This window comes from Hemibagrus wyckioides, linkage group LG15 (genome assembly GCF_019097595.1).
Source record: "Hemibagrus wyckioides isolate EC202008001 linkage group LG15, SWU_Hwy_1.0, whole genome shotgun sequence".
Lineage (NCBI taxonomy): Eukaryota > Metazoa > Chordata > Actinopteri > Siluriformes > Bagridae > Hemibagrus > Hemibagrus wyckioides.
Window position 1 is genome coordinate 5,173,852 of NC_080724.1, and position 17,484 is coordinate 5,191,335.

The 17,484-nt window shown below is 38.1% G+C and overlaps 1 protein-coding gene across 3 annotated transcripts in view; it reads right to left on the bottom strand.

The window, feature by feature from the left end:
* Positions 1-2,681: 2,681 nt before the first annotated feature.
* Positions 2,682-17,484, bottom strand: part of slc2a4rg (SLC2A4 regulator) — a 39,612-nt gene continuing 24,809 nt past the window's right edge. Inside the window, exons 3-9 of one of the 3 annotated variants that reach the window (XM_058410369.1) lie at positions 14,691-14,791; positions 13,398-13,678; positions 11,585-11,685; positions 8,522-8,774; positions 8,261-8,368; positions 7,669-7,781; positions 2,682-7,582 (exon numbers count right to left, since the gene is read on the bottom strand). In XM_058410369.1, coding sequence (XP_058266352.1) covers positions 7,471-7,582; positions 7,669-7,781; positions 8,261-8,368; positions 8,522-8,774; positions 11,585-11,685; positions 13,398-13,678; positions 14,691-14,791 — 1,069 coding nt within the window. In that variant the 3' untranslated portion in view covers positions 2,682-7,470. Of the gene's footprint in view, positions 7,583-7,668; positions 7,782-8,260; positions 8,369-8,521; positions 8,775-11,584; positions 11,686-13,397; positions 13,682-14,690; positions 14,792-17,484 lie in introns of all 3 variants that reach the window. The other 2 variants (XM_058410368.1, XM_058410370.1) reach the window with 2 other exon arrangements.

The window sequence follows — 17,484 nt, forward strand, 5'->3', positions numbered from 1 at the left end:
TACATTTTTATTGTTTATTATTAGCCTTAGATTATGGAGATTGTCTGTCATACAGGTAAATGGGAATGAGTTTATAGAAATAATGTATTACATCATCCAGCTGAATTACAGCTGGATCAGAGCTACTGTCAGAGCTGTTTTAGAAAATTACTCATAACTAATGATCTTATGACCAAACAGAATTATAGCACTTTGCTATAATGTTAAATATGTTTTTTACATTACATAAAACATTCTCCCAAAAAATTTGTTAGAAAGCATTCATCATTTCAACACTTCTCACATAACTAGCACCTGGACAGCGCCTTCAGCACCCCCTTTATTGTGGAAAGCCAAGGAGCACCTGGTTGCAGGGCAGGGCAGCTGAAGCATGCCAAAACCGGCGGCCAATTAATGTGGGAGCAAGACCTCCTCACCCTCCAGGAGAAACAAGGAGTGTGTTAGGGGTGTGTGCATTCAGGGAGGTAAATTATTCAGTCAGCAAGCAAACTCACATGCTTTGCTCTCTCCTTCCCATCACCTCCAGAGAAAAGTGAGTGAAAGAGTGAAAGTTGACAATCCCTGAACCTGCTGAAACCTTTTTAACATACAACGTTTGCATGTTGTGTATTCAAAGAAACTCTCATGTAATGAGAAGACAGTAGATGACAGACAGATGATGTGAGTAAATGTGGATCTGGACCAGAACTAGTAGTGACTGGTTGGGTAGAACTGTTTGTATTATTTCCTTTAAAGAGAAAATATTTTTGAACACTTATCTTATTTAATAAATCTGACTAAAAATATATGCTTGCTTTCAGAGATAAGCTTTTGCTTTCGACAATAGATCGAAGTTGTTTACTTTTATAGTGGACACATGCTTCAAAATAATACACCATTTAGTTTTGACATCTGTTTTGCAGCGTATGCACTGTAAGGATGTCATGTAAACTATATGGCCAAAAGTATATGACCTGACAACTGCACCCATGTGTGTTTGAACATCTCATTCCAGATGTTTTGCTAAATTGCCACACCATGTCTTTATGGAGCTTGCATCATCCACAGGCAAATAGATTTATAGATCAATAAATAGATAGAGCAGGAGTACAAATATATGTACTTGTCTAGCAAGGAAATCTCCAGCTGCAGGCTGACTGGTCAATGCTAAATGCTGTTGCTGCAACCTATCAGCTGTGCTAGCCAGCCCACCTTCTGGCTCTGCCTTTAGTTGTCACAGCTAGTCTTGCTGGAGTCCCTGACTGCACTTTCCACACAATGTACATTGTCTTTAACCATCACATGAACACAAGCATACCTAACTTTTCTCTCTCGCTCTCTCTTTTGAGCTATACAATCCACTCCCAAGCTCTCAGTGGTCTGATCCATCCTGATGCCCTACTTCTAGTTGGAATCTCATCACCTGGTGGTGTTCACTGATGCTGGGGATGGCTCTGCATGGACAGCCTGAGGACATACTGTATGACACTACTATGGATAGAACTACTTTTGCTGTTGCAACGGTCAGTTATGTGCACATAACTCATCGTTGAAGCAACTTAGAAATTACTCTGATTTCTAAATTGTTCCAAAGCTTTTGGTTAACTTTACTTGACTATATACAGTTGGAGAAAGGACATGATTGTGTACACATTTCATATCTGTGTATATGTTTGCACCAGACACCAAGACAAATTCCTAGTACTGTAAAGTGCTCTTTGCTGACCCTTTGCTGTACCTGGCAATAAAACTTTTTCTGATTCTGATTTATAATCTCACTCTACAGTGTCACCCAAATGAGGAAGGGTTCCCTTTTGAGCCTGGTTTCTCTCAAGGATTCTTCCTCATATCATATCAGGGAGTTTTTCTTGGCACAGTTTCTTCAGGCTTGCTCATTAGGGATGAACATAAAAATTAATTTTAAACTGTCATTTCTATTGTAAATTTTTACAGCTGAAAAACTGCTGTTAGACAATTGCTAAAATTGCTATACAAATAAAATTGAATAGAATTTAGTTATTTGCTTGATTAGTTAAGTAGAATTTAGCCATTCTGCAAAGCAGGCCCAAACACACATTGCCAGTACACACTCAGGGTACCAAGGCTCCCTGGAGCAGTAGCTCCATACATAAAGCAAATGAACACTTCCAGAAGGTCCAGTGGGAGTTCTAACAGTGCACAACCTATTGACACAGCAACCGTCACCTGAAACTGATGGAGATTTATGCAGCATTCACCAGCTTGTACATCTTATATATATAGTAGAGTATCAGCTCACACATTTGTACTATATTTCTGTACTTTCTGATATATGCCAATTTACATGACCTTTTCTTCCCTCATGCGGGATTGGAAGGAGACCAGAATGTGGCCAAGGCTTTGGTCAATCATTGTGATGTTTTCAAACAGATGGAACATTGCTGAGGCGTCATGATCAGTTGGTAAAGCTCACGGCTTTAAGGATTAAACAAATTGTTTTACGCATTCCTCGCTGTCAAGCCGTAGTGCTTGACAATCCTTTACCGATTTATTAGATTTAAAGATGTAAATGCACGTGTCATATTTGGTGCAGCATTTTGTATTCTACCCAAATAATGATTCTTTTATTCTAATTCCCAACAATGCCAATCATGTAAAAAAAAAAAAGAAAAGAAAAAAAAATGATAGTATAATGTAATAAAAAGACACGAGCTGGTCCTCCTGAAATCTAGATTTAATCACATTACATCCATATAAATCATATTTTCCTCATGGAGCTTGTCAAACATAAGCTACATATCCATCCACACAATCATGTCTTTCACGCTTTGCTCACAACAGTGAACTTTAGACACAACACAAAAATGTTTCCAATAAAGTGAGACCGTACAGAAGACATGCAGAAAATATCAACCCAAACAGACCAGTGAAAACTTTGAAGAGAGAGGAAAAAAAGGCCAACAGGGTCATGACAAAAAAAAAAAGAACGAAAGAAAGAAAGAAAGAAAGAAAAAAAATAAAAATAAAAAGATCATAAGCAAATGACACAAAGACTGTGCTCATTAAAATGATTCCACATTTGTGTTTTTGTTTAGCATAGAAAGATGTTTGCTCTGTTACATTTCTTTACATTCTATTTGCTCTGTAATATCTAAAAAAAAAAAAAAAAAGTTTTTAAATGCAAAGAGAAACTGCACATTTATTGGGTGTTTAGCTTAATTTCCTGGGTAAGGCCTGACAGACAGACAAACAGTGACAATATGACCGAGGAGACAGACAAACACACAAATAAGCAGTCTGTCGGAATGTGCAGGACAGGACAACTTAAAATGCAGAAAAAGAAATTCACTAGTTTAAGTATCTCCTGCCTGGCAATAATACACAAATATACACTTTGACTTAAGCTCACAGAAAAGAAACAAAAAAAAAACTATTTGGAGAGAGAAAATGTGTAAGAACAGATTTAAAGCATTTGAGCTGAAAACAGAAAAATAAATCTGAAGCAAAACACTGATAGGTTCTGACTATTGTTATGCTAAAAAATAAGTGATAAAAGATGTGCATAATGCAAGGCTGTAGAAATGGTAAATGAAAGTTAAAGCTGCATTCTGTGAGATTTAAACTGCATTCTATTTACAACAAAACAGTTCTAGTTCTCTTGCTACCAAACAGCGCTATAAGTCATGTCATGTCATGAAAGCTTTAGGTCTTTTACATTGAAAACATATAGATATGGTCTCCGACTGTGAACGTCGCTGAGATAACAGAATGCAGCCTTATGAACAGTGATGCGTGTTTATAGGTGCTTCCTTTTGAATATTTTACATTCATTCTTGCTTTTCCATTTGTACCCCAACACAATGTTGAATTACAATGTATCTTCACTAAATCTTCAGTTAACAAAACATTTTCTTACCATTTTAAGTTTCTACTTTGTATTATAAAAATAGTCATGGCAAATGAAGAAAAAAAAGAAGAAGAACAATTTGGACAACTGCATTATCAGGTTATGAACAACCCTGAAACTGAACAACGCTTACCTGCATTTGAAGTGTCACTGCATTATGCTTCATTGCCCCTTTTTCTGATCGAGCCCTTCCTCAACAGCTGCATTCAATCACCATATCTATCTATCTATCTTTATCTATCTCTCTATCTCTCTCATTGGGTTCTGGTCATTGACTTTGCAAGTCTAAAACCTTTCCTCATCTCTGTGTCAAAACTGAAGAAGGATTCTCAGGAAGAGATGTTTTGATGAAAGCTGACTGTGTCTGATCAACAGAAAAGAGGAATACAAGCAGTGACACTCCACATACAGGTGCTCTGGACAACAGGAAATGCAGGTCAATCCAATAACAATAATACCATGATGTTGGTACTGCCAAGAAAGTTTTACGGTTAAGCTTATTGTTGTGGAGCCTGTGTGTAGCTTCCATCCCTGAACCTATACTTCAAAAGTAAGACCAGTGACTGTATAATCAAAAAAAGTTTTCTTTTTTTAAAAGCATCAATTTATCCATATAAAAAATGCCACATAAAAATAATGTTTGTGTGCAGTACAAGTTAGTGCAAATCTTTTAGTTTTTTTTTTCTCTTTTAGTAAAAAAAAAACCTCTTTGTTCTTCTCATTGGCACTTAGTGAAAGTTACAACCACCAGAGGGAACCATTCTTTTCCACCGCAAACAAAGATCAGGCTGTTGTGTGCTTAGATTGGACATGTTGACATGTAAAGAAGCAAATAACTGCAATATTAATGTTTGGATCATTAAAAGAGTTTACTTCAGGATATCAACAGGAGCTCTGTTTAGTGAAATCACTGAGATATTTTTAGAGCTGGGGGAAATGGCACCCCTGCCTGTGTGTGTGTCACAAGTGAACAGTCATCATTTGCAGCCATGCTGGTCTGACTGGCAGCAAAAAGAAAGAAAGTGTGTGAGAAGAGCAAGCACAGTGGAATATATGGCAATGTCTACATTCAAAGAGGTACTCTAACAGTATTTGCCTGGAAAAGCTCCATCACCATTTAAATCTGTGGCCGTATTTATATGTAAAAATCTAAAGATTTTAGGCTGAGACTGTGGTCTCATGTTTAGTTTTGGACTAAATAGTGGCCACTCACTATTAAAAGTCCTGTTTGGTCAGCGAGTAGAATATGGCCTGCTTATAACCAATTCATAAGATCACAGTGGAGTACAGTTATACTTATATGTACATTATCTATAAATCACGTTCTACAGTGAGCTGTATCTGTCAACATGCTCACCTGGGAATTAACATTGTTGTTCACTACAAAAATACCAGTTTATCAAAAATAATTGAGATCTATTTGCACTTTTTTGTTTTCAGAAAATGAGCCATATTTTTATGAAAGCTGATTTACTTTTTCAACAAACATGAGAGAAGTCTGAACCACATACATTTAAAAGGTGTCTGGAGATATTGTAAAAAGGCTAACAGGTATGCTGATTTGACTATAATAATGGTCAAATCCTGAAATAACCTTTCTTTTCATGGTTAAAGCTACATGTAACTTGCGAGCATCATTTGCTCCCTCATCACGATAGCCATGATATCAGTTATTTTCAGTTAGCTCAATTATATTCAGCAGATGGTTTTTATCTGTTTGGGTAAGGCAAAAAAAAAAAATCCAAACTGAAATTTAAATAAAGCCTAAACTCCAGAGAAAGCAGAATTCTGGATATATTCTTGACTCACCTTTGGTTAAAGAAATTAGATTCAAAGCACTTTCAGAGGTTGACACATGAAGTGTAGCCCTGTTGAAACAGCTGACTATAAAATGAACTGGATATGCAATGGATATAAAGTCTACACACCCTTTAAAAAGCAGGTTTTTGTGATCTAAAAAAAGGATAAACCTTTTCCATCCTTAATGTGAAATTACAACATATAAAAAAGTGAAAAAAGAAAAAATTCAGAAACATCTTAGTAAAAAATAAAAATGTTAAAAACAATAGCCTAGTTGCATAATTGTGCACACCCATTTATAATTGGGTGTGTGGCTGTATGCAGAATCACATTCAATCTCATGTTCAGAAGTAATCATACAGTTGTCATATATCAGAAATTATTAATTAAATTAAATTATTAACCACAAATAACAATCAGCTGTTTATATAGTATTTTCTTCCAATCTTTTTGCATTCTTCTGCTTAGAATGCATACATGGAATCCTACTTGTTGGTCAATTGGGAGAGGGATAAAAGGATTTACAAAACACTACATGTAGCAAGATTTCTTTCTCACATCACCACAGGGAGATTTTCCTTGCCATCATCACCGCAGCCTTGCTCATTAGGGACAGAATAGGGATAATATAACTTAAGAATTTAATTTAATAACTTTTTTTCTCCTTTCTCTGTTTCTCTTCTTTTGTAAAGCTGCTTTGAGACAATGACCATCGTAAAAGGCGCTATACAAATAAATTGAATTGAATTGAATTGAATTAAAGGCCATCATCAACAAATAAAGAAAATGGATGACCGCATCGACATCATTAAGAGTAGGACATTTTTTTTAAAAAGTACAAGACAAAAAGGTACCAATGGAGACTGCTAAGGGACCTATGGCAACATTAAAGGAGCAGCACGAATGTTTGATTACTGATTACTCTAGATATGTCCTAGAGATCATATTCATGTATGGGCTACAGGGTAGAGTAGACAGACAGAACCCCTTTCTCACAAAATCCAACATCCAAGCTCAACTAAATTACCCAAAATGATACGGTAAAATGAAATATGGTCGTAAATTTCCCATTCCCATCTATCATAAAATTGTTGGGTGAACTGAAGAGGGCTGCACACAGGACATGCACTAACAATTTGATGGATATAGAATGTTTTTGCAAGAAGGCTCAGGAAAATATTGGCAAGTCAACTAGTGCCACACTGAGAGGCTCGGAGTGAGTGGTATAATAAAATCAAAATGTGCTTCAACAAAGCATCAGTTTAGGGTACTAATTAGTTTGCAAGTAGGCAATTGTAATTGTAACTTTTCATCTTCCCTAAGACAGTTTCTGATTGTTTTTCACAAATTCTATAGGCTATAATTTCACAAAAGTTATTTCATTTTTTACATTACAAAAACACTGCCACTTTAACAGGAGTGTGTATATCCATTATGTGTCTATACTTTTATTTTTCCTTGTATTTTTCAAATTATTTGCCTGAAAAGAAAAAAGAAAAGAAAAAAAAACAAAAAAACAATCTTGCTTCAGAGTAGTGCTGCAAAAGCTAATGCATATTGTGTTATTTTTTTTTTCAAATTTTTTCCTTTTTTTGTAATGTTTCTCGAGAGTGAAATGTGTTCCACTGTTCACTGTGGTGTGGAGAACACAAAACAGCTCACTTGCTAAAAAAGCCCCTTACCCTACTGTGAGAGTCCTCAGGGAATGGAATCCTTTATGATGCATAAGGAGGGGGTCAAAATGAAACAGTGTTTCAGACACTGATGTGAGTAGAGCTGTTATGTTTGTAAGAGAAAGGGCAAAATCAGTCAGTAAAGCGTTGACAAGCTTTCTTCCAGCGGCATGCTGTGCACCACAGATCTTTCTTCTCCATTCCATACACTTTGCGACACTTCTTTGCTTCGCCCCGGGGTTTTCTGGGTAACGAATTAGAGTAAGAATTAATTAATGAATACTCACATTTTAAATGTCTACAAGATGGCTAAATATAAACACATTGTACCTGGTTCCAGTGCTGGGTTTTGGTGTAGATATGGTGGTGGTATGTGTCTTGCTGATGGTGTGTGTAACAGGCTGTCTCTTCTCCCCACTGCTCAAAATGCCAACATGAGCACCCTGCAAGAAGCAGAGCTTAAATATGACCCAACTATGAAGCTCACTAGGTATAGTCCAGCAATATGTACAGAAAATACATTATTCAGCTTTAATAAAATTCTGTAATTTATTTTCCAATAAAACCTTATTTGAACCCCTAAATCTGGATATTTTTACATATAGAAAGTAATCTATACAGTACGAATTAGGTGATTCAATCACATTTGACGAGACACCGTTTTAGGGGTGGTGATCACTATTTGGAGTAACAGATCTGCTCTTTTCCTAGAGTTTTCATCTTCTATGATGTGTTATACCTTCATGAGTTGGGGTTTAGCAACAGTTTCTTGGCCTATACTGTATGTTGCTTGTTATTCTTCTGACAAATATCAACTGTCCATAAAGGGGGAGGAACCAGAAATTTGGAAACATTATCTGTACATTACAGATTTATAAGCAGATAATGAAAGAAAGGGAAAAAACCACACAAGCTTTCTTACTGGTTGGCTTTTAAAGATAATGGAAGGTGACTGCCAGGAAACACTGATTGCACTGTGGCTGTTCAAAGGCTCAGATGACACGGTAGGAATGCTGACAGGAGCAGTGGCCTAGAACACAACGTCACAATGGAAGAGTTCTTTTTTTGTTGTACTGCTAAACATATTATACAAGTGTATGGACTGATGAAGACCAAAATGTTCATGCTTTTAATGTTGAGCTATAAGCAGATTTCATGTAAGTGTAAAGGAGAAAGGAGCTACCTGGTAGGCATGGTCAGTACGGATGTGGCACAGTGTGGAGGGAGCGGACTGGCTGAGCGGACTGTTGATTACAGTGGCAGATTTGGATTGTGCCATGTCACTGCCAAGTGGAAAGACAGGAGGGGGGCAAATGGTGGTGGGTGAGGTCGGTGTGAGGTTTGACAGCCCTTCAGTTAGAGTGTCCATGTTCACCTCAATCTCTGAGTAGTAGAAGTCCTCCTCACCATCACTGTTTTCTGAATCTCCATTCCGCCTACACCCAGACATTTACCAGCACACACACACACACACACACACACACACACACACAGACACACACACACACACACAGACACACACATTTCAAATTTGCTTTGAAGTACAAAACCTAAATTAAACCAGCTTAAATGGTAAGCTACAATATCCAGCTTTGTTTATTTCATATTTATGACTCAGTAACAGTATAAATAACATATCTAGCCAACAACCTAAATGTAGCATACTGCTAATGTTACATATGTGATGCCTTGTCCCACCTTCACAAAAAATAAGCATGAAAGAATGAACTGTTAGTTACGAGACAACCCCAAATTTGTAAAGTAAAGTAAAGTTAAAGGGCTGTCTTCTGTGTCTTTTATGTTTTTTACAGGTTGTAGACAGAGCCATTACAAGTTGCTGCTTGCTCAAATGCTAAACAGGTTTACCTACCTAGCTAAGATAGCTAAGCTTATCAACTAACTCAGAAGCAGTTAGTAAAGCTAATGCTGCATTGGAGAAATTCCCTGCTTACAACCAGAAAAAAAAACCCCACAGAAAATATCCCCTCAACAACAAATCTGTGCTTGTCAACAGTAAAAGTCTGGTTAAAGTAGCTTTACATGATTTGACAGAGAGAGAGAGGAAATAAAACTGTTTCGTGAAGGTGCCCATGTTTTTTCCCCCCAGTTTACACATTGAATGTGCCATGGTGAGAAATGACATTATTACACCTTGCAAACTTGCAAGGCATCACAACCACAGCGCATGTTCAAAGTAGGTAACATTTAAAGAAAAGACGTCCTTATAACTAAAACATTATCTTCTGCTAAGTCAAGCTGAAGTACAGTATCTCACAAAAGTGAGTACACCCCTCACATTTTTGTAAATATTTTATTATATCTTTTCATGTGACAAGACTGAAGAAATGACACTCTGCTACAATGTAAAGTAGTGTACAGCGTGATCAAATCAGAAAAAGGCTATATCATTATTTGCCTTCCTGTTAATGCAGGAACTTTCCAAATCACAACTAATATTTATCTTAATATTTAACTAGCCAGAAGGGGGCAGTGGAGACCACGCTGTAAAATGTGCACATGATAACTACAGAGGAGAACTTGGGTAGCAACTGGGGGCTATAAAAACATGCTGCCTAGTCCACAAAGAATGTTTTCTTAAGCTTATCTAGCCTCGGCTTCCCTTAATGAAGACGTGTAAGCAGATAGCACACTTAAGCTTCATCACAAAGTGACAAACTAGACTCTTCTAAATCTACTTCCTCTAAGTAAATGAAGCCAATTACATGGGCTACTCAATAATTTGAAGTTGAATCATGGTCATAATTTTATGGATTAGATAAAGTTAAAAAATTCAGGGGTTCTCAGGTCCCCCTACATAAACAGGTGTTTATGTTACACTGGATGTTTTTAGCACTAAACACTCAGTGGCTCTATGGACCAACGTTATTAAAAGGTTTACTTCGAGAAAAAAAAATATTGTATATGATGAGCCAAAACACTCTGACCACCTGCCTAATATGTAGTTGTTCCTCTGCATGCTGCCAAAACAGCCAATGTATGATCTCTGAAGGTGCCATGTGATATCTGCTACCAAGATGGTAGCAGAAGTCATGTTGCAAGGTGAAGCTGCTGCAGATGGGACTTCTCTTTCCAGCATATCCTGTAGATGATCAATTTACAACACTCTGCCTGAACTGATCAAATCATTCCTGAACAATGTGTGGAGTTTGGCAGGTTCATTATCCTGCTGAAAGCAACCACTGTCATTGGAGAATACCACTGTGCATTGTGCAAAGCATTATTCTTCCTCTTTCTGCTTTTCTTCTTCCCATAGTGCATCTTGGTGCAATCACTTCACCCAGGCAAACAGCACACGTGTCTGTCTATCCACGTGATATAAAAGAAAACAGGACACATTCAAGGTCCAGGTCTGACGCTCACTCTTCCCCACTGTAGGTGCTTTTGACAGTGGAAAGGGATTATCATGGGCACTCTGACCGGTCTGCGGCTACACAGCTGCAGGATGCGTTTTTCCACATCTCTCTTTATCATTTAAATTATCTGAGACATTCTGTTTGTTCTGACCAGACAGGACAGCCCTTAGTCCCCCTCATGGATAGATTAGCCTTAGGCTCCCAAAACTCTGTGGTCCATTCGTGCTTTGTGCATCTATGGACCATTTTCAGAAGGTACACTACACAGATAACCAAAAGGGGCAGTCGTGACTCAAGTGGTTAAAGCTCTGGGTCGTTGAGCGGAAGATTGGGGGTTCAAGCCCCAGCACCGCCAAGTTGCCACTGTTGGGCCCTTGAGCAAGGCCCTTAACCCTCTCTGCTCCAGGGGCGCTGTATCGTGGCTGACCCTGCGCTCTGACCCCAACCTCCAAGCATGGGATATGTGAAGAAAGAATTTCACTGTGCTGTAATGTATATGTGACTATATAAGCTCTGACTAAGATGCTCAGGTCATAACTCCTTCCCATTTCTCCCGCATCCATTACATCAACACGTGAACAGATTTTTCTTATAGTCTAATATATCCCAGACCTTGATGTGCACCACTGTTTAAAGCTATTCAACATTACTGGCATCACATGTAAGTGGGCATAATGTTTTGGCTCATCTGTGTATATAATACAATAATCATACTGTACAAAGTGAAAGAAAAAGCTGTTTTCTTTAGATTTTTATTAGTAACTGATAATATGGTCATTACGTGGTTTGTATAGGAGAAATAGTCAAGGAACCTCTCCCCTATTCCCACTCAATACTTCATTTTGTGCATCACCTCACTAATGGATACATACCCCAGGTGTATGGTGCGGATGTGTCGCTGGATCCCTGAGGAAGTACTGAGGACCTTTTCGCAATTCTTCCACAAACATTTGAACATCACCTTCATGGAGTTCTGGACCAGGAGAAACAGAAAAGTACTTAAGACTGAATGATCAGAAACTGAATTCCTCTAATCCACTGAACCTGTTAATATTTAGATATGTCAAACATTAGGATAAATTTAAGATTACTGTGACCAAAGTAGAATTTCAAACATTCAAACAAATGGAATTGATAAATTGTTGCGGAATGAATAAACAGATTTGTCCTGCTAAAATTTTTGTTATTAGACCATTAAATACACTAAAAGAGACTAAAATGGTGTGTGTGTGTGTGTGTGTGTGTGTGAGAGAGAGAGAGAGAGAGAGATCTAGTTTAGTCATTGTTAATCATTATGAGAAAGTTTGATTATTCCTGTTTGCAAAACACATTTTCTTTTGGACCACAACTTTTATATAAACAGCATGTTCACATTCTGATTCTTGGCTACTTTAGGCTCAACACAAAAAATATGACAAAAATGATTATAAGAATCATCATTATTAACTTATTATTTTTTCCAGCTGACCAGAAAGAGGAAAGACAGAATGAGTAAATTTCTCTGCTTTCTCACAGGGCACAGAAACAAGTCCCAGCCTGCACTGCCAGCACTAGTTGCAGTGTGTTGGTGTGTATGTTATCTTTCAAGAGCAGAAACAAAAAACACAATAGAAACTGGTTTCTCTAGACTGATCAATTAACTCTTTCTAAACTAACTCTGAACTATCATAAACAAGGTCTATAACTGAGATATACAGTAGAATATGATTTTCCACAACACATTTTCATATGAATGACTTGCTAGCTAGAAGGGAGGCCTTTTTCCCTTCACTATACACTATAGTCATGCACTAGAAAAAGCTTGGCCTCTTTTTATCATGCATCCTGTTGCCACTTCTTCCCCAGGTAGGCAACTATATGCACCAGTTCTGATGCTCACATGCCCATTGTGGGTGCTTTTGGCAGAGTGGTCAGTATAGCTACTCTGATCAATCTCTGGCTACACAGCACCATACACAGCAAGCTGCAAAGCATTATGTGTTCTGACACCTTTCTATCATAGCCAGCACAATATTTTCAGCGTTAAATGCTATGTCAATCCCCAAGGGCATCATTGGCCTCAGACCCTGTCATTGGATCACTATTTGTCTGGACTTTTGATAGGTACTAACACTGCTTACTCCAAATACCTAACAAAACCAGCTGCTTTGGATGACTTTCAAAGTCACTCCGATCATGCTTGCCCATTTTTCCTGCTCCGAGAACTGACTGTAACTTTGCTGCCTAATATATCCCACCTTTACAGGCACCAAAGTAACAAGATAATCACTGATGTTCAGGTTTTAATGTTATGGCTGATTGGTGTATATCACATGGTATATGGATCATGCTGAGATGGTCTCCTGTGCTTGGTTGATAAAACTGGGTGATTTGGCCAAAAATCTTATACAATACATTTTACTATTTTTACTGATCTTGAATATCATTTCAATAAAAAAATTATACAAATTAAAATTTATACTAATAAAAAATTTTTAATTACTGTTAAAATATTTAAATATTTATTATCAGAACATAATAATCATCCAAAGAAAATACACAAGTTTCTAAAAACCTATATGGAAGAGCCCTTCTTTCTCCACTGTACTCAATAGCAACATATCTTTAGCCAGGAAATAGGTTAAGGGTTTGCCGCCAAATGGACCTTGTTTCCACGACTCAATTAGAATCACTTATCACTCCTACCTTCCGTTTCCGGGGAATAGGGTCCTCAAACAGGAAGTGGGTGCTCTCTGCCTCCTCAATGTTGTCCTCCCCCTGTGAGTAGATCAGGAAGCTCTTGCTGACATCAGTGGACAGGGGTGGGGATGGTGTGGAGGGCACTGACTGGTCACTGGCATCCCAGCTCCAGTTGCCACTGGTAGAGCTGCTGTAGCTGGCTGACAGACTCTCCTTCCATCCCCGGCAGGATGTTTCAGATACTCCACCTGCCAGCAGGGCCCAGAGAGCTTTGCATTCAGTATCCACTGCTTTTAGGGCACAAAGATTTAGAGTCTAGCAGGCGGTACACTAAAGGCACAACACAGACATTAACACACTGAAATATCAATACATTATACTGGTACTACTGAAGTAGAGCAATAGATCAAGACTCATAATATGTAATATTCCCCTATTAATAATGTTAATGTATTGTTTTTTCATCCAGTGTCATAAATGTATTTCACTAATGTTATTAATATAGCAATATTGTTTTGACAGTAAATTGTGCCTTAATAATTAGGCTATCATCACCAATACTTGTAATGTCTGGCATCCTCCTGAATTTCACGAGCATGCCACACTTACCAGTTTAATTGTACAGATAATAAATCTCTAATGAGATATATTTGCTCATTAGAAGTGAGTTTATAGTCATGTCACTGCTAGCACATGGCATGTTTCTGAATTGCTGAATGGAATCGTGCAGCACACAGGCAATAAACGACAGTTTAGACAGCTAACAAACTGACCTCAGTAGAGCCCAGAGTGCACAACATATTACAGGTTCACTTCAGATGGCTAAGCTACAATTCTTCAGTGAATTACGGATAGTGTGAACACTAGTAAACTAAATCACTTTCAAATACCACGGGCTGTTTCAATCACTTTTGAAATTCACACAGGGCAAATACAATGCTGAAACAAAGCTGAAACAAGGCCAGTTGTTAACACTTGTCAAGTTTTTAGACAATTAAGTAAGCATGTTGAGACAGTTAGAGTCCCACTTTCTCACTCGCAAACAAGCCCTGTATTCTAATACATCTAGTGCTGTGTAAGTAAAATCAGAGCTCATTAAGAATATTAAACAGAAATAACTTGATACATAATATGAGCAACAAATGGACCATGAAAGTCTTTCAAGTAGGTGTATACTGCACTGCAACACTGTTGTAAACACACCTGTTGTCTGGAAGTATTACATCATGCTAATATGACAAGGTGTCAACATTACTGCATGCATATTTTAAGGGTGTTAAGCAGAGGCTTAGAACCTACCTGAGGCACCAGGGGAAGGGTTGAGCACCAGCGGGCTTGTGGACAGAGTGGTCAAGACAGTAGCTGCCATCACCTCCTTATCAGCATGGCCTGAGGGCTTCCTATGAATGACAGACATAGAGGGGGTGGGGGTGGAGGTCAAATATGAGATTAAGAGATTCCAATTCTGTGCTAAAACTTAACATGTGCATATGCATATAGAACACATCTACTAAGTGTTAGAATCTAGTTTAGAATCTACTATTCCTGCATCCTTTCTGAACACAGGCTCATTATTAAAGATATTTTTACAGTCTACTAAAACATGCAGACCAAAGGTAGACCTAAAGATACCTCCATCTCGAACCCTGTTCCTTGATTTATCCAGGATTTGCATTACCACACAGGCAGCAGAGGTTTAAAATTGACAACCTACTGCATTAACAGTGAGGGATTGGTGAAGTGACATTCTTGTCATAACAATAATGCGATTTCTCTGTTGCATGCTTCAGGACTGGTTTGGTTTATATTGAGGATTTTTTTATGTGATTATTTTTAGCATATACTTCCTCCTTCCTTCTACATGTACACTGTCCTCTTTTCTGCATTACACACAAACACACAGCAAGTCTCTCTTTTATGTGACTTTCTTCTGAACACACTGTAGCAGAGAGAGAACTGATTGTGTGTAATGGAAAATTCCATCACAATAAGCATGCAGCCAGATTCAGAGTCAGTGGTGTATGTTCACACAACACAGCCAGATTATCAGCTTTATTTGCCTAGTGTGTGTTTATCCATGTTAGTAAATCAATAGCAGGGTTTGTGTGACTGTGTTCCATGAAGAACAAGGACTAGACGAATGTGTGTCCAGTTTAACTACAGGTTTTACAGGGCCCTTTCATATTGTCTCTTGCCCCAGACATGCCCACACACCGTCTCCACCTCATTCCTGGACACTCCTTCACCATCCCCACTTTATCATCCCATAGACAGCTCTCTGGTCTTCATGTTGCTTTATCCTAGGCTTAGACCAAGAGTAGACATTCATAGCTATTAACTGTTTAAACAGTCAATCTAACAGGACACATCTGGGCAACATGAAACACCTGTCAGTCAAATGTTCCAATACACACACATAACTTATATTGTTCAATACTTATTGCACTACCTCAACCCTTGTGTTTATTACATCTGCTGCTATATTTATATTTATGTTTATTTCTATTTTGCACTACCTCAACCGCTGCTACTGTATTTTTGCACAATACATGTCATCAGGTTCTCAAAGTATACATATGTATCATATGTACATCATTTCATTTCATTTCCATTTCATTGCACATGTTCTTTTTCTGGTGCTAAGTGTGCTGTGTTTTTGTGTTGTCTTTTGTTTTTGCACTGTCTTGCCGTTGCTTTGTTTGCACCTAGCTGCACACTTTGCACTTTATGTGGCTTGGACAAACTTCTGTCCTAGCTCTGTGTTGTTTATATGTTGTATGTTTCTGTAGCACCAGGTCCTGGAGAAACGTTGTTTCATTTCACTATGTACTGTGTCAGCTATATGTGGTTGAAATGACAATAAAGCTTCTTGAATCTTGTGATCACTTGAAAATAGGTGGGTTCTAACAATAGGTGCCATATTGTAAGGAAATGAAAGCTGGAATTTGAAATGAAACCTGAATGTATTCAGCATAAGTTTGACCAAATGAGTTGGATGGTGACTGAGTAGGAGTGTGAGTTTCACAGATTCATGATGTTCTTCACATACACCAGAACAACAGATATAATTAATATGATTTTGATCACAAATATAATTGAAATTAACCAAATTAAAATGAAATTCAAAGGAATTAAATAGAACTGCTATGAAGCATCCTTGCACAAACACACATCAAGACTTCCTGCCTTCTACCATAGACAATTCATCCAGATCAGCACTAATCTAATAAAAGAGCACTGAGCTATGCCTGTGTTACATAATCAGAAATCCCCCATCTGCTTTCCTCTCTCCACCCCTGCGCCGATCTCTGAAGCTTTTCTTCTCTGCCTTGCTGCCCGAGCCTGTGCTCGGATGAAAAATGTAATGTGGAGGAAGGAAACAAAAGGTGTTGCATACATAACTCATGCAAAACAACCTAATACACAGTTTTGCGATATTTTGGACCACTGTTCAGAATGGCCAAATGTCCCCATAAAATGAGCATGGATTCCAAACATTATGGCAAATTTAATACAAAAGTTAAACACACACACACACACACACACACACACACTTATGTAGCAGGGCTGTAGCAGAAGTTCCAACTCCTCCCAGCACTCAACTGCATGGCTACATAACCAGAGCAAACTGGTTTGAGGCTGCTGTGCAAGCCAAGCCCATATTGTGCTTTTTCCCTTAAACTGGGTCAAACAGACAGTGAGAGAAAGAGCTAGAGAGAGAGCGAGAGAGAGAGAGAGAGAGAGAGAGAGAGAGAGAGAGAGAGAGGGTGGGTAAGAAAGTTGACAGACCAAGAAGTATAAATAAAATATGAAGAAATCACCTCTATTTCAATCAAGGCAAACAGAAACAGGACAAGAAGGAGGGGGAGGAAGAAATTCTGAAAACAGATGGCATGGCTGGAGTGGAACTACATGTCTGGTTGCCCTGAAATGCAGCACTATAGAAATTAAGGGATAAATATTTTATACACAGTGTACTGCTCGATTCAGACCTGGTTTAAACAGATCAGACATAAAATAAAATCCACAGGCAGCTGAAGTGAATCACATTGATTATCTCATTACAGTCAAGGGGTGGGATATATTAGGCTGC